The 17920-nt window shown below is 37.6% G+C and overlaps 1 protein-coding gene across 3 annotated transcripts in view; it reads right to left on the bottom strand.

The window, feature by feature from the left end:
- COL5A2 (collagen type V alpha 2 chain) overlaps nucleotides 1-17920 on the bottom strand; it is a 181874-nt gene that overhangs the window by 20071 nt on the left and 143883 nt on the right. For all 3 annotated transcript variants that reach the window (XM_070938023.1, XM_070938874.1, XM_070939503.1), the window contains exons 22-42: nucleotides 17806-17859; nucleotides 16657-16764; nucleotides 15110-15163; nucleotides 14329-14427; nucleotides 13991-14044; nucleotides 11796-11894; nucleotides 11659-11712; nucleotides 11496-11549; nucleotides 10178-10231; nucleotides 9448-9501; nucleotides 7902-7946; nucleotides 6666-6764; nucleotides 5240-5347; nucleotides 5069-5122; nucleotides 3955-4008; nucleotides 3791-3844; nucleotides 3150-3203; nucleotides 2836-2943; nucleotides 2691-2744; nucleotides 2084-2137; nucleotides 521-682 (exon numbers count right to left, since the gene is read on the bottom strand). In XM_070938023.1, the coding sequence (XP_070794124.1) occupies nucleotides 521-682; nucleotides 2084-2137; nucleotides 2691-2744; nucleotides 2836-2943; nucleotides 3150-3203; nucleotides 3791-3844; nucleotides 3955-4008; nucleotides 5069-5122; nucleotides 5240-5347; nucleotides 6666-6764; nucleotides 7902-7946; nucleotides 9448-9501; nucleotides 10178-10231; nucleotides 11496-11549; nucleotides 11659-11712; nucleotides 11796-11894; nucleotides 13991-14044; nucleotides 14329-14427; nucleotides 15110-15163; nucleotides 16657-16764; nucleotides 17806-17859 (1530 nt within the window). The remainder of the gene's footprint in view (nucleotides 1-520; nucleotides 683-2083; nucleotides 2138-2690; nucleotides 2745-2835; nucleotides 2944-3149; nucleotides 3204-3790; nucleotides 3845-3954; nucleotides 4009-5068; nucleotides 5123-5239; nucleotides 5348-6665; nucleotides 6765-7901; nucleotides 7947-9447; nucleotides 9502-10177; nucleotides 10232-11495; nucleotides 11550-11658; nucleotides 11713-11795; nucleotides 11895-13990; nucleotides 14045-14328; nucleotides 14428-15109; nucleotides 15164-16656; nucleotides 16765-17805; nucleotides 17860-17920) is intronic.

Here is a 17920-nt window from a genome sequence, read left to right as displayed (position 1 = left end):
AAAGATCAGAGCTACCGTATCTGCTGCTAAAATCCAGACAACCATCTAGAGAGCAGCAAAGAAATACAAGCTCTAACATTCTGTTACTATCCAGGACCTATCCAGAGTTTGTCTGCTCACTTGTGGGTTACAATAAAGAATTGTTGTTTTCTTTAGCTTTAATGCAGAGTCTTCATTTAAAAAAAAAAAACAGCCTGGAGGGAACACGTGAATTAGAATGGATGAAAGAGAAAAAAGTGCAGAACAAAAAATCAGGATTTGTTAATGTCAGAGGAGAATTAGAAGCATTAGGAAATAAAAAAGGGCAGCCATGTCACAGATTAGAAATATCACCATAAGAATATATTCTTGTAGGCTTTGTAACTCCTGGTAATGAGATAATTTTGGTACACTTCTAAAGGTATATCAAAAACTAGATTCTTGAGGGGGGGAATCAAGAAATAGTTTAGAATGGAAAGTTTTCTTGTTTCGTTTGCAAACGTAAGCTTTTCTCTACTTCCCAGTCTCTCCCTCTACTTACATGTTGTCCATCTTCTCCTGAGTCTCCTTTGTCTCCAGAACCGCCAGATGGTCCTGCTGGGCCTCTATCTCCTACTCGGCCATGACCACCAGGATCTCCACGAACACCTGGAGGACCTTCTTTGCCTGGTTCACCAAGAGGCCCAACTGGACCAGGAGCTCCCTGAAAAAAGGAGCTTCTGTTAGAAACAGACAGGTCGGTGATATAACTTCTTTTCTTTATTGCATTTAACAGCATACTGCTGCTCTAGAGCACAGCTAGGATGCTTCCTATTTGATCAGTAATTTTTCACTTCCAGACCTGATCCAAGTCTCAGAAAAATGTAATATATATTTCTAAGTTTTCGTCATCTTGCTTTTCTAAGAAATAATCATGTTGCCTATATTACATGCACTGAAAACATAATTGATTGCCATTAGATTATTGTTGAATATTCCCTAATTATTAAATACAACCCTGTGTATGACTCCAATATTCACATACTGTAAATAATTTTAATCTTTTTTTTTTAATTTGGATTTTGATATTACTGTTTCTTATCCCTTTCCTGAAATATTCTCAAGCAGGTCAAAAACCTCAATAAAGACTCAGTTACTTACTACTCAATATGACAATACACATAGGACACTTTTTTTTTTCTTAAAATGCAAGATAGTCCTTAAAGTTTTAGAATTCCAATAATCTTTTTGTAGTCTTGAGCCAGGTGACAGAATTCATCCAACCTCTAAATATGGTATTTCATGCACTCAAAGTAGAATTTCCTTCCAAATGAAATTGCACTTTAGCAATGTCTATCTTACAGGAAATATATTGTGCAGCATTATCTCTATCCTTATAGAGATCTTTATTGATATTAATACTGGTATTGTCTTTTCTCCTAAGAGCGTATACAAAGAGAGTTAAAAAATCTGCAAGTGGTTGGTCACAGTGTTGCAAATGAAACTCCGGTCCAGTTGTGACACCATGTTCATTAACTTGCAAGTATTTACCTACCATCTGTGGATGTCCATGTTTCTACCCTTTTAGTCTTATGACCATCCTTCACTGAGTGAGGAACAATAACTTGGCCCAGTAATTCTCAATCTTTTCTCCATGGACCCCTTTTAAATACTTTTTGTGGCCATGTACCATGTCCACGGACCCCCAAGACTCAACTGAAGATTTAAATCATATTATTTCTTCAAGCCTTCGATGACCTCCTGTGATGACACTGCAGTCCCCCCAGGGGTCCACGGACCATAGGTTGAGAACCACTGTCTTGTCCTAAGAGCACAGCAGTAATGAAGAAACCTTCTCTGTATAATTCATAACCTGCTATAACACATTGACATATTACCTCAAGGGCTGGAAACCTGCGATCCTGAATCTCTAGTCCCAACCTCCCCCCATCCATTTTTTGGCATTGATGAATGGGAGTTGTAGTTCAACAATAACACAACAATGGGACCCAAATGATATTAAAAAAATAATTTGATCTTTGCTATGTTTGCATTGTTTTACAATACTTCTTTTTTTTTAAATAAAGTCCTTACTGTAATATATCTAATTAAACGTCTAACGTACTGTAGGTCCTGGGGGTCCAACTCTTCCAGCAGATCCAGGAAAACCTGTAGCACCCTAGAAATAAATAAACATACATGGGACCTAGCAAATATTAACATGTAATATGTTGACAAGCATTCTTTATTGTATAAAGACTTAAACATCATGTCTGAAATATGGGTAAAGGTAAAGGTTCCCCTCACACATATGTGCTAGTCATTCCTGATTCTAGGGGGTGGTGCTCATCTCCATTTCAAAGCTGAAGAGCCAGCGCTGTCCGAAGACATCTCTGTGGTCATGTGGCCGGCATGACTAAACGCCAAAGGCGCACGGAACACTGTTTCCTTCCCACCAAAGGTGGTCCCTATTTTTCGACTTGTATTTTTTACATGCTTTTGAACTGCTAGGTTGGCAGAAGCTAGGACAAGTAACGGGAGCTCACCCCGTTACACAGCACTAGGGATTTGAACCTCTGAACTGCTGACCTTTCGATCAACAAGCTCAGCATCTTAGCCACTGAGTGGATACCATTATCTGAAATATACAAGGGTGCTAAGAAAGTCATAGACATCCCAATCAAAATAAAAGCTAGAATTTTACTCATAGGAACTTTGTTCAATCAACTTACAGGGGGTCCTTTTGTACCACGGCCTCCTTTGAGTCCATGAACCCCAGGAGGGCCCTGAGTGGAAATAAGAAAAAGATTATTAATATTCAGCTGCCGCACTGAATGATAGGAAGCAGAGTTTTATTTCAGTGAGATTTTTACTTACTGGTGGACCATGAGAACCTGAAAGACCTTGAGGTCCTGGGGATCCAGCATCTCCTTTCTGCCCAGGCTCCCCAGGTTCACCTTTCACACCAGGTTGACCATCAGGGCCCTAGAAACATTCAGAGAAATGACCAGTCTGGTTCTTTCATCTATTCCAAGCCTATGTTATGAATGTTATTTTTAATTGATAAAAATGTTTGTTTTTTTTTAAAAAAAAGGCCCAGCGTACGCCTCGTGTTTAAGAACCTTGCAACATAGTTCTCCTTCTCTGAAATCACAGGTTCAAAAAAAAAATAGTTCAAAGAAACTGCACACCTGAGGGCCAGCAAATCCAACTGGGCCAGTTGGGCCATTTTCACCACGGGAACCCTAGCAGGAAAAAGAAAGAAAGAAAGAAAGAAAGAAAATGGGTTCCAAAAGAATGTTAAAAACTTACAATTTTTGCTATTTTTTATGATGTAACTTTAGTTCATGATTTATTCTGGTAAAAAAATAAGCTGGTTGTATGCTAGATACATCTACAGAATACGTTCTGCAGAAGCAACTAATGGTATCAATAATCACACAACCATATACATATATAGATGATCTCATTAATATATTTAAAAAGTTTCAATCATCATCACCACTACTGGAATTCTATAAATGCTAGAACAGGAAATCTGATTCTTCCCAAGAATATATATATAGAATAATGATGCTTTAATATATGATTTAATTGATGCAAACCATCCAATATTTTAAAAATATTATACAGTTACATTCAAAATGACATGTTCTTTTATAAATTGATAGGCAGCCATTATTTATTTTCAACTAGCAGTTTTATGGAAAGAGAGGAGAGAAAGAGAGAATGAATGAGTGGTAAACAGAAAAAGCAGTGAAAAAAAATAGTCATTGTGTATAATACCAACATCCAACTTATAAAAATACAGACAACGTGATTCTTTACTTACAGGATTTCCACGAGAGCCTGCAGGGCCAACTAAACCTCGAGGACCAGGTTCACCCTTAAATTTAAAAAAGGCTATGAGATATTATCATACATTGTCCTGAAGAGTTGTACTATAACATAATAATAAACTCACTGCATAGTTGATAGTTCTACTAACTGTTTTACCTTTTCACCAGCCGGACCTGCAGGGCCATTTGGGCCTAATGGACCTGGGAGTCCCTAGGAGACAATCATAATTCCAGTAAGACAAGCAATCTTTCATGGTTTGTACAAGCTCTTATTTTTTTTTTTTTACTTTCTTCAGAAAAGAAAGCCATGCTGGTCCACTGACTATTATTAGAACCCTAATAAATCAGAACAAAACTTTATTTGGAATGGAATTTGGTGCCTTCAAACATTTATAGCACTAGAAATAAGATATTCAATTGGTTTCTACTAATATGTTGATTATTTGGAATAGTTAATAAAAGAATCATTGGTGATTAGAATAATAGAATTTAAGGAAATAATTGGGGATTGTATTATATTATGTGAATTTAAACTTAGGGATTCAAATTTTAAGGAGGGAAAAGAAAAATTGAACTATAATAGGATGAGAAGTTAAGATAAAGGGTAATATTGGTTTTTTAAAATTAGAGAGAATAACTGCTATGAGAAAAATTGAACATATAAAATTGTGTTAAAGATGAACCAAAATCTGTACAATTTTAAGACTGGGCTAATATTCTGTTCAGAAAAGATGTATTGTATGTTTGTTTGTGTGTTTAAAAAATAAAAAAAAACTTTACTAAAAAAAAACATTTATAGCATGTGAGGAGCTCCTCCTACAAATCAGTTCTGGTTTACTAACACGTGATACTAAAAATACGCTGCAATACACTATTAGTTGAGAGTGAAGCTCTGAGCTTTGGGGTTGGTTTCCAAACGTTTCATTACCTGGTTTCGAACCTGACCTGATGTAATCTCCTTATCACAAGACCCATCACAAGATTCACTGATGACTCACAGCTGACTCATCACAAGACCCTCACTTGACATATCCACACCTGAAGCCATTATAAACAGAAGAACACTGACACTAACATCCCGTAAACTCCACTGAAGATGTTACCTAGCCTGGTAACGAAATGTTTGGAAACCAACCCACAAGCTCGGAGAACGAACCTCCACCCTCATCCTACACCCGAGCTACAGATATTCGCCACTATTGCAACCTATTAGTTATAATCTCTTCTTAAGACCCAGCACTATTAGCAGAAAAAGAGGACATTCCACTTACTCTGGCCCCATCATTGCCAGCTGTGCCTTCGCCTCCTTTTTCTCCTATGCTGCCCTGAAAAAAGCATAAGAAAAACTCAAGTCACTTATAAATAATGATATAAAGACATACGGTTGTGTAGAAAAGAAAAAAAAATCCTCCTACAGAAAAGGACATTTCTAAAAAGCTTACCCGATCGCCCTTGGGGCCAGGTGTTCCAGCCAGGCCTCTCTCTCCAGGCATTCCCTGAAGACCAGGTGGGCCTTGATCTCCTGATGCTCCTGAAGGGCCTGGATTTCCCTGAAACAAAAGGAAAAGGAAGTTAAAGGGCAGGAGATAATTTTGGGGAAAGGAACCAATTTGTGGTCCTGTCTCTCTCTCTATTTATCTGTTGGACAGACCCTCTTTACATTTTTAGGTGGGTGCATTTCCCCATCTCCAGAACACATGAATCTCCTATTAGGATGTACTATAAGGAATCATATTTCTTCTAAATTGAAAAATAGCTCAGATTTCTTCAACTTGTGAGCCATCAAAATGCAGCTCATTAGCCATAAATAGCAATGCAATGGTGTTATATAAACTGTGGTTTAACCAATGTTTTGTTGTCTGAATGTGATCATTCAGCAGAGCTATTTCAAAATGGATCTCAATTAGATCTGTCTCCTAAAACACCTGAAAGGTGTCAAAAATTTTGTAAGTTCATGCAATTGAGGATCACAATTTGTTTGTCAATGTATGTATAAATGTGAGTTCTTTCTCTTCATTTTAGCCCTTTTATTATCAAAATAAAATCAGGAACAAAGGTAATATGAAATAAATCCACAGGAAAATGATTGTAATACGTCAAAATACCATCACTTATATAATCTCATTGATATATTCTTTAGATAAACTCTATCTTGATTAATGTATTTCTCCATATTAATAAATAAACAAAAATCTCTACTTTTGCTTTATTCCTTTCTTGTATTTTTAATTAAAAGTCAATGCCTCTCTGCCTTCTAGCAACTGGACGTATCTCTTTTCTGAAATGCAATCTTCATGATATGATTAAACGGAAACAATTCCTCCAGAACTAGTTGGATCTTTCTTGCTCTCTAAGCCTTTTAAGACAGAAAAGGAGTGAAACCAGTCTTGGCATAATCCCAGCTTGATTAGTGAATTCATTTGACCTAGACATATGCTAAGTACTATTTTCTACTCTATATATAACATTAAAATGAACTTGTCAACCATCTTAAAATAAAATTAATGAGATCCACAAAAACCCTAAGATGTACAAAACTGATTTATTGTAACTACTGTTTGTTCCTTGTGTGGGCATCCACCTAGAAATTCCAGATTTGTTGGCTAGTCTGGGAAGAAGGAAAAACATTCCAGAGAAAGACAACGGCAAGCCACTTTTGTAACACTGCCCCACACCCCAAAAAACACTTCATGGATGCAATTGCCAGGAGTCAAACTCATTTTAAGAATGTCCATATCTCTATTTTACTACTTGATTGGATGAATGCTGCTATAAGCATTCTTCTGCATCATCCACTCTCTCTATATGGAGACAAATGGTGCATGCAGACATGCATACCCAGTTGTAGTATATATGGGCACTATTTACCTTTGGACCATCAGGACCTTGACCTCCAGCCATACCCTTTTCCCCCTGAAGACCAGGTGATCCTGGGTTTCCTCTTTCACCTGGATGGCCACGTTCTCCCTGGAAATAGCATTTAAAATAATTTAGTGATTGCAAATGTAGTTCCATCAAATGAGAGATAATTCATTCCATATATGCTACAAATGAATTTTACAAAAAAAAAAGTTGAAAGATGAACCTGCTGACATTGGCAACATATTTTTAAACAGAATATTAAAAACTGCCCTTCCTCTTTAAGGGATACTGATCTGATGGTCTTTATATATTTTGAATTTCAACTTGAACTCAGCGAAGATGGCCAGCCAAGTTGTGGATCAAAATACTGGAGAGGAGCAGGTTGCCTGGAAATGCTATCTCTGCAGATTTTGTACAACAATCTCACATCAGTGGTGGGTTGCTCCCGGTTCGGACCGGTTCACAAGAACTGGTAGTAAAACCAGTGGGAGGCTCCACCCATTGACCTGGATGTCATCATAGTGATCTGCGCATGCGCAGAAGAGCACAAGTGTATGCTAGCAAAGTGAGACCGTGGGCACAGGCGCAATGCAAACCAGTAGTAAAGGTAAGTAGAACCCACCCATCTCAAATATCATATAAACCTAACAGTTTCCCCTAATTGCTATAAGTTGTGGAGGTGTTGTTACTCATTAAACTGTAACACATCACATGGTTGTAGAAATTGCTGGGGTGTCTTTTGATGAACTTTCATCTCTAGAGCTAAGTGAGTCTGCATCAAGCTAGTACCTGAATCGCAAGCACCCAAAAATTACATATGCAATGCGATGTACCCAGCACTGAAATATGTAAAGCAATGTAAGCTAACCATACCAACTGATAAACAGAAATAAATGGCTAACACAGGGAGTTCTAGAATCTGTGACAGAATCGAGTCCCATTGAAATGAAAAATCAAAGATTCAAAATATTTCAGATAAATATAAACCTAACATTGCACAGGGACCTGTTTGTTTGTTTGTTTGTTTGTTTGTTTGTTTGTTTGTTTGTTTGTTTTGCCTATCAGAGCTCAGGGAGAATGTGTTTATTGTAATGAATTCAAACTGTAATATATGCAACTTGCCTCTTAGGGATTTCTGCGGCTCACTATTATAATACGCATGATTGTTTTTCTTCTAAAATTAATTTTAAAAATATTCTGAAAATTTGCTCTGAAAAGTCATTATTAAGAAATCAAACTTACCCTTGGACCTAAGGGACCTAGAGCTCCAGGATCACCATGAACACCCTAAGACAATTATTAAAAAAAGAGATAAATTATTACTAACTACATACAGAGAGAGGAAGAGAGAGAATTAGGGATTAGTTATTGGTGATTTTAAAAAATATAGCAATGGTGCCAAAGATAGTAAACTGTGAGTTCTTCTCACTATGTTCCTATTCATGAAAACTGTATAAGACCAACTACATTGGCAACTTGCAAACAGTTATCCCTTAGTTAGGAAAAGGAATTGCAATGGATAGAGTAAGAAAGATACAATCACAGATCTTCCAGAATTACAACACAAAATCAGCAACAGAAGCAACATTAAGCATAATAACTCAAAAGTACTGTGATAATAGATGGATGGATGGATGGATGGATGGATGGATGGATGGATGGATAGATAGATAAATAGAAGATAGAAATTAGGCTTTGTTGGTACTGGGCAACAAATTATGACACAGGGGATCCATGTTATTGCCATATCTTATTACTGATACAATGCTTGTCACCGTTAATAAAAGTTCCCAGTGCAATGGGAGCTTTTCATTGGACTTCAGTCTTTAAAAAAAAAATCTCAGCAAGGAATGTGAAGGAGGTTAGGAGGCAGGACATTCCTAGATCAGTATCTAGCTAATGTTCTTCCATGCTATCAAAGAATTAAAGGAGAGTTCCTGAGACAACTTGAGACATTTCCTGTTGCCCAGATGTCCTAGACATCCAAAGGCCCACAATGTCCTAACCATGCTTTTCCAGAGAAGAGGGACTGGTCTAAATTGTTCATGTGCAAGAAGCTGAGCCACAAATGCTCCCTACTTGCACCCCAGCTATATCTAGGAACATCTGCACAGGAAGCAAGCTTATTATAGTGAGTACTACATTGGGACTCTGGGGTTTGCTCTTGGTTGCTGAAATATCTTCTCCCTTTATTCCTACAGCCAGATGAATTCAGTAATTGGAGAGTCTTGGTACAGAGGAAATAGGAAGTTAAATAAGTAATTAGATTAAACAACAAAAAATGTCTTCTACTTGACATTTCTACGGAAAGGAGGGAGGGAGGGAGGGAGGGAGTGAAGGAAGGAAGGAAGGGAGGGAGGGAGGAAGGAAGGAAGGAAGGAAGGAAGGAAGGAAGGAAGGAAGGAAGGAAGGAAGGAAGGAAGGAAGGAAGGAATTTTCTGTAATTATGAGGACGAAACATCTTGACATTTCATATTTTTAATTTCATTTTCTGCTTTTCTCCATCAATCTGGACAAGTTTAATACATGTTGTACACATTTGACATCCCCCCGCCCCCATGACAACATATATTCTCTCAAAAGCATCACAATTTCTGAGGGGAAAAACAGCTGTAGAAATATTTATTTATCTTATTTCATTTCTACACTGCCCATCTTACTGATAAAGTGACTCTGAGTGGCTTTCACTATAATAATAAGTTAACAGTGCTAAACAAAATTAAAGGAATGGATTAGTTAAAAACAGACAAAATTAATCAACCACGCAAAACCATTATAAAACAGTTACCTGATCACCTGGTTTTCCCCCTTCTCCTGGAGGGCCTGGGGTACCGGGTAAACCCTGCAAGGAAATAAATAAACCAAAAACAAGTCACATGGTCAGCATATGTTGGACTATATGTTGAAAATACTGCTAGAGTGGTATTTTAATTTGAGCACAAAGAATAATTCATAAGTAATCCAAAAACGTGGTGGTCATTACTTTGGCAGTTATTTTATTAAATTTGTTTTACTGAAAATAATAACAGCCCAAAAGCCCTGGGATCAGGGGTGGGTTCTAAATTTTTTTAATACCGGTTCTGTGGGTGTGGCTTATTTTGTGGGTGTGGCTTTGAGGTCATGTGACTAGGTGGGCATGGCTAGCTGGTCAGAGTCATTTCTGGAAGGTCCTCGCACTTACGACCAGTCCTCGCACTTATGACCCGACTCATTTGTTTGCTTTTAACACTGATCAGCTGTAGGACGGCCCTTTGAAGCCCCGCGGCAAGATTTTAAACAGTTTTTTTCCCTCTAGTCATCAGCTGAGACTCAGGAGGCAGCAATAGATTGGGGGTGGGACCAAATAAAAGGTAAGAATAACGTGGGTGGGGGGTGGGGGTGGGAGGGCGGGGGGGGAGAACCGGTTCGGTGACATCATATCGTCACCGCTACCGGCTCGGCCGAACCGGACCGAACCGGGAGGAACCCACCACTGCCTGGGATGGCTTATATTGAAAACTGATTTCAAAAAGACTCACCTGAAAGCCTGTGGGACCTGGAGGACCTTGTTCTCCTCTTTCTCCTGCTGGTCCCTACACGAAACAAATGTTTTTAAAATCATTTCACATGGTACCATGACAGCTTAATCATACACGTTTCAATACCTTGATGCAACAATAGGAAAATATTGTTCTTTTGTTATTGCTCCCCCAAACTTACTGCAATTCAGCTGATAAAACAAGCTGCTAATATTTACATAGAGTTGAAAAGTTAATTTGACTTACTGCTTTATTTACTCAGACAGTTTTCCCTTTGAATCTATATGATTTTAGATATTCAGTTGTTATGACAAGCGATTAGGAATGGTTTTCCTTTTCTCTAAATCTATTTTTTTTAATGTATCAGAAATTAATAGAACAAATAAAATAAACCATCTGGGTCAGGGGTGAAATCCAGCAGGTTCTGACAGGTTCTGGAGAACTGGTAGCGGAAATTTTGAGTAGTTCGGAGAACCGAGAATGCAACCTCTGGCTGGCCCCAGAGTGGGGTGGGAATGGAGATTTTGCAATATCCTTCCCCCAGGAGGGAAGGGAATGGACATTTTGCAGTGTCCTTCCCCTGGAGTGGGGTGGGAATGGAGATTTTGCAATATCCTTCCCCTGCCACGCCCACCAAGCCACGCCCACAGAACCGGTAGGGAAAAATTTTGGATTTCACCCCTGATCTGGGTTGCCAGCATCAATGTCCTATGTTTCTGTTCAAAATAAAAAAAAATGAATGTATCTTTTTCAATATTTCAGGGGAGGGGCAGGAATGTTCCTTTTTATCATTTTTATAATATGTACGCTATAACATATGTGGCAATTCATATGGATCAGTGGTAGGATTCTACCGGTTCTACCCAGTTCGGGCGAACCGCTAGTGGCAGTGGTGGCGGGAGGCCGGAGGCTCCACCCGCCCGGACGTCATCACGGATGCTCTGCGCATGCGCAAAGGTGGCACGCATGAGCTCACATTTATGAACCGGTAGCGAAGATAAGTGAATACCACTACTGATATGGATGAAGTGAAGATTCCTTTGACAAAAGAACTGAATAGCAAATCTTCTGCCTTTGTATTTCAGCAACCTGTGTTATTCTCCAATAGTTCTCTACCCCAACATGAACTATATCTCACCTTTCCTTCTTCCTACTACCATGCTTTTTAAAAAAATGAATTTACCAAAGAAATGATCATGCATGTATACGAATATACAGAATACACAGGACTCTTATTCTGTTGGAATTACAGTGCCATTCAAAAGCATTGATTTTGAATAATATTCTTTCACACCAAAAATGTTCAGTTAGAACTTACATGGGGCCCAACAGGACCAGCGGGGCCAACTTCACCATCTTTTCCAGGTGCCCCCTAAAATGGTATAATAAATAAAGTTGATTTAAGGTGGCATATACATGTATAAGCCCATGCACTATCAATGCTATGGTTTAGAACTTTCTAACAAAAAAATTATACTTACCCTCTGCCCCGAGACACCAGGATTTCCTGCTTCTCCAGGTTTTCCAGGATCCCCCTATTTAAATATATTATTAATATATTATTAATAATATTATACAACTTGGTAAATATGGTCAAACTCTGAAGCACAATACTTACACTGCTCCCTTTTGGGCCAGGAAGACCCATGCTGCCTGGCTGGCCTCTAATTCCAATTGGACCTGCAGGGCCTGGCCGACCATCTTCTCCTGGAGCACCCTAAGGGAACATCAAGTATTTAATCTTGTGTGGGTGTATTTGTGTTCTGTGTGTAAAATTAGTTACAGAATCATCAATGCAGGATGCAAACCAGCGGTGAAATCCAGCCGGAACTATCCGGCTCATGTGAACCGATAGTGCCGGCGGGAGGAGGCTCTGCCCACCTGCCGGGGCGTCATTACGTCCTGTTTTTGACCCTCTGCATATGCACAGAAGAGGCGTACGTGCTCACATTCCCAAACCGGTAGCAAACGTAAGTGCAGGAAATTAAATTGAAAAGATGGAAATGTGCATCACAAAATGGTAAGTTTGTTTAGCATTTCAAATGTTTGTTAGACCATGGCTGTAAAACATGTTGGGATAATAATCCCAAATGCTATTAATTTCAATTATAGGTTATATGAATAAAACACTAATTACACAGATCGACTCCCTCCATTTTGGGAAAAATAAAGATAAGACTAGGAAGTGCCCTTCGAATTATTCCAGCTCTACATACCGTGTCATTTATGTAACTCAACAGGATGTGTTTTTATTCTAATAATTACTCTATAATCTTAAGAGCTTCTCAGAACTACAAAAAGGATTAAAAGTATTCACAGTAAACTACTGTTCCTATTCCTATATTGATATCATTGTTCTAAAACTGTTTAATTATTTCTAGTATTTCTGGACTGTAATCAACCCAGACTTGACCTATGCATCTTCTAATTTACATACAGGTAATCCTCAATTTACGACCACAATTGAGCCCAAAATTGATGTTACTAAATGAAGCATTTGTTAAGTGAGTTTTGCCCCCTGTTACAACCTTTCTTGCCACAATTGTTAAGAGAATCACTGCAGTTGTTAATTTAGTAATATGGTTCTTAAGTGAATCTGGTTTCCTCATTGACTTTGCTTGTCAGAAGGTCACAGAAGGGGATCACATGACCTCAGGATGCTGCAAGTTGCCAAGCAGCTGAATTTTGATCATGTGACCATAGGGATGCTGCAACGTTGTAAGTGTGAAAAATGGTCATAAGTCCCTTTCTTCAGCACTGTTGTAACTTTAAACAATCACTAAATGAACTGTTATAAGTCTAGGACTACCTCTATATAATTTAAAGTTTCAGTTATACAGATGACTTCAATATTAGGGTTAAGTAAACCACTCAAACTATTGGCATCGTCAGAAAACCTTTTCAACTTGGGTGTACATCTGAAACGGGGAAGGGGACTGAAGGAAATAACTTTTGGAAATCTGATGTTCAAGGCCACCAATCAATAGTTTTCTCTTGTCACTTGTCTGAATGTGTGCATAGAAAAAACAATAAAATTGAAAAGACAAAAGGAATTAGGGAGTTTAAACTCAGAGCTGCTCACCCTTTGTTATTCTGACAATGCCCTCATGGTTTGCTTCTGGCATTCAACGATACAAAAATCTCTGAATTTGGGCCTCTTTAGGTTTGATTTGCTCCAGTAGCTAATGATATTACAGTTCAATCTTCGGCATTTAAAGCTAAATGTTAATTAGTTACATTAGCATTTAATGTTAATGCAACTAAAACTAAATGTTAATTAGTGTGCATTAAGCTACAGTTAACCTCAGTTTAGTGAATTTATATCCGAAGTAACTATTAAAGAAGATTTAACTTTTGAAAATGTTCCATATAAACAATTCTTCAGCTAAAGGTTGAAGTGTTGGTTAGTTTTGTTTTTATTTTCCAGTGAATCTTGAATCCTGATGACTCCCTGCAGTTTTCTTGGTGATATCTTTTGGAAGTGGTTTGCCTTGCCAAAGTCACCTGATTAGCTTCCATGCCCAGGGCAAGACTAGAATTTGGGGGACTAGAAATTAGAAATCCTAATTTCTAACTTGATGCCTTTAAAAAACCAGTCCCATGTTCTCCCTCACCAGGTTGGGTACTCAGATAAAATGTTCTCCTTTTCTTCCTACCCTCATGAGAATTGCTCTCTAAAGTACCCTTGAGAGGGATACAGAAGGAAAGCAAGAATAAGGCTATCAAGAACCAAGATCCTACTCAATTACTTTGACTTTTTAGTCAAATAGGTCTAGACACGAGTCAACTAAATTCTCCCACAAATTTACTTACCAAGGGACCAAGTTTCCCTTCTGGACCTGAGACCCCTGGATTCCCTGTCAGACCCTGTAAAAATAACGTATTACAAAACAATGCTATTTCTGGCACTTGGTTACCATTTTCATCCAAAAAATACACATATTCATAAGATTAATTCATAAGTTATCCAAGTTTATACTATTTTATATCTGACATCTACAGTCCCGCATTCACCTTGACCTAAATTATATTAATATTTATACAGTGCACTCTCATAAATTAACCAAGACTTGTGGATCTGAATAGTCCTTTCCATTTTTTAGGCACGTTCAGTCTGGATGTATAGAGTAGGATTATTATTCTTTCTTTACCCTGGCACCTGGGAGACCAGGTTCACCCAGGCGACCAGGATCCCCTTGGCTTCCTTTAGGGCCTGAAGCCCCCGCAGGACCACGTTCCCCTTGAGCTCCCTGAAAAGGAAATCAAAAGCAAGATCAATCTGTGGCATTTCAGGTATAATTACCCTGTTTTCCCGAAAATAAGACCCAACCAGAAAATAAATCCTAGCCTGATTTTTCAGGATGCTCATAATATAAACCCTACCCCCCCCCAAATAGGCCCCAGTTAAAATTGTCAGCCAGATGGATGCATTTAGTACCATATTTCCTCAAAAATAAGACCTAACCAGAAAATAAGCCCTAATGTGTCTTTTGGAGCAAAAATTAAGATCCGGTCTTATTTTCGGGGAAACACGGTAGAAGTGTGTGTTGGGGTGGAGGTGATTTCAAGGGTATTTGGGTTTTGTTGCCAAATAATTTCTGAGCTATCCAATAACAGCTCTTACAGAACAATGTCTTTCAGGCTGAGTTATTTCGCTAAGAAACATGCATCAACCAAAGAAGCAAGATCAACCAAAAGGAACATAAAGCGATAGGGTTTTTTTGGCTAATTTCTAAATTCAAAATTGCCTCTCTTAAATCACCAATGGCAACATCTTTCTACCAGCTGAGTGTTATTTTTAAATGGAAACTTTCTGAGAAGAGAAAATAGGAGATGACATTAAATTTCTTGTATGATACACTATTTTGATTTTGATTACATTTCCTGAATATACGTACTATTAAAAAAGATCTTAATAATCCTTATACTCACCTTTGGTCCTGGCAAACCATCAGATCCTGGAAAGCCACGGTTACCAGGAGGACCCTATGGAAACAAAAGTATGTTTTTTTAATGGAGTGACATGTATGATCCATGTCACTTGTGACATTTAAACTTCCTTTTATGTTTAAAATAGCATTTGAAATACATTGTATTTGGAGAAAAAACTTTCAAAGTATAAAAATTGCCAAAGAATTACCAATAGACCCCTCTGAATCTGGGAGGTGCTGATAAGCCCACTTCTTAGTGAAATCTAAATTTATGCAGGATTATTATCCATAAATGGCTATAATAATATGTATAATCAAACATATTTAAATATAAAGCATGGCAGTAAGGTCTGTTCCTCCTATTGATGCTGCTGGACACTGCCCACCTGCCAGGGCAGTGCTGAGCTGAACACAGACCAAACCGACATCAGACCCAGGCAACAAGCCAGTGGGTCAATTTTTTTTTGTGGCAACCAATAGATCTACAGTATAGTCATCCCCATCAAAATGCAAACACGTCCCAGACGCTGGTTTGATTGTGCAAGATGGCATTTTGTCAATCTGAAAAATGGATCCTGTGGGAATAACACTAGGAAGATGATGATGATGATGATGATGATGATGATGATGATGATGATGATGATGATTTAAATGTATAGCATAGGATATGCAGAAATCTGATAAAGTTATAATAATGATAATGACCATATGATACAATTTTTCACAACATTGTTTATTCTAGTCAATAAAAAACCTATACTATAAATAAATACGCAAACAAACCAAACAAATTTTAAAAGTGAATGCTTGCCATGCAGATATTTAGAAACCAACCATGTCACTTATTTAAATACTGGAAAACAAGCATATTGCAAAAATGACATTCTTCCTCCAATTAAAAACTAAGAAGGAACAAGGACAAAAATCACTTTTCTCTGAAATTCCAAACAAAATGACATTTTGCCAGGTGATATTTATGGATATGGGTAAATTTGAGGGTTTTTTTTACAATAATTACATGACCTGACCATATCAGACCAAATGTCCCATATGTCAATTTTTAAAAATGGTTTTGCTGTTCTGGAATTTATATACATTTTTTTTTCATTATAAAAACTCAGTTGAATCACTCTAGGGAGTTCAGATCCTATTAGTTCAGATGTTAGGGTGACTCTAACAACAGTTTTTGAACTACCATTGGAGGAAGTTGCTAATTGGATCCAAATTATTCAAAAACTTTTTTCCCTGTGATGAATTATTACCAAAAAAGATGGAAAGGTGAAGAATGCTATTTTTCTTTACTCTTGAAGCCACAGATGCCTTTCAAAAAATCAGATAAGATTTTTCTACAAAGCAACGAACTGAGTTAGAAATCTAGCACACTTTCCTTTGAAAGGACTAAAGTCAAGATCCAAAGCGAAACCATTGTTTGCCACCATATTTGGACTTATTTTGGATATTCTACTTTCAACATAAAACTAAACAGGGCTATTCCCAAGATAGCTCACCAGGAAACTACTGAGATTTTTTTTCCCTTATTATTCTTACCCTTTCTCCAACAGGTCCAGAAATACCAACTGATCCTGGATCACCACGAGGACCTCTTTTCCCTTCTTCACCAACGGGTCCAATTGGTCCTTGGAGGCCATGGGGACCCTAGTGAAAAACATTTGCACTTGTAAAGAAAATGAACAAACCCATCATTCAACCATGCTGCCATTGACACAAGACAAATACAGATGCCCCATTTCAAATCCAATTATATTCCTTGAAGAAGGTTTTGAAAAATATATCATTTCTGCAAACATTCTTTTTAATGCTTTTTTGCTTGTGTATATTCCAAAAATATAGCTATACTAGAACACTGGCCAAATTGCATTAGTAGGAATTAATTCTGCAATTAGTTTTGGAATAACCACTGAATGATTGAATAGTGAGTAGTAATTGAACTAGTCAAGGGTTGACCTTGACAAATAGTTTATTAGGTGAATATGGATTTTCTAGTATTGTAGATATTTATGAAATAGATATAAACAACTCTAGGTCACTTCCACAGCAGTTTGCAGATGTCATGTGGACGTGTCCTTTAAAAATTGTTACCAATCAATTATACCCTTGATTGCACAGAAAGTGGGAAATTAGGATCACTTGTTATATTACCACTTATTTTCCCAAGAAAGGGAGAATTATTTTGTGTGGTTTTTTAAAAAATAATTTTTCAAACCTCCCCTTTAAATCAAATAAATATTTAAAGAGAAAAAAGAAACTTTAAGCCAAGTTTCATATTTATTTACCTAAAATGAAAAAAATGGTATTCCTTGGCAATATGAAGAAGTCAATGGGACAGCACAATTAATATTTAAAGTTTGCAACTAAAATCAGAGAGATTCAGATTAAAATCCAGCTTCAGGTACAGAAAGTTACTAGAGGATTTTGAACCACTCACTATCCCTCTGCTCAAACTACCTCACAAGATGTAGAAAAAAATGGAAGGACGGACTGCATTTTTGTCACCCTGAGGTTCTGGAGAAAAGTAGAGCTCTAATAAGTATTAATAAATAATTAATAATTAGGGGGGGGAAAACATAAAGTTTATGGCAGATTAAGGACAGAACTGAAGAACAGAAAAACATGCATGTCATTTTGTAATGGAACATTTTAAAGATGGTTTCTAGAGAATATATTTTGAAAACCTACTGGCTCTCCTTTGGGTCCAGCTTCTCCTTTGAAACCTGGAACACCAGGATCTCCCTGAAAGCAAGTATCACCATTAGAATAATGATCTGAGGTATTCAAAGTGACAGGAAGTACA

The sequence above is a fragment of the Pituophis catenifer genome, unplaced genomic scaffold (genome assembly GCF_029215685.1).
Source record: "Pituophis catenifer annectens isolate HBS135680 unplaced genomic scaffold, rPitCat1.0.hap2 SCAF_1, whole genome shotgun sequence".
Taxonomy (NCBI): domain Eukaryota; kingdom Metazoa; phylum Chordata; class Lepidosauria; order Squamata; family Colubridae; genus Pituophis; species Pituophis catenifer.
This window is presented reverse-complemented; position numbering and strand designations above follow the sequence as displayed.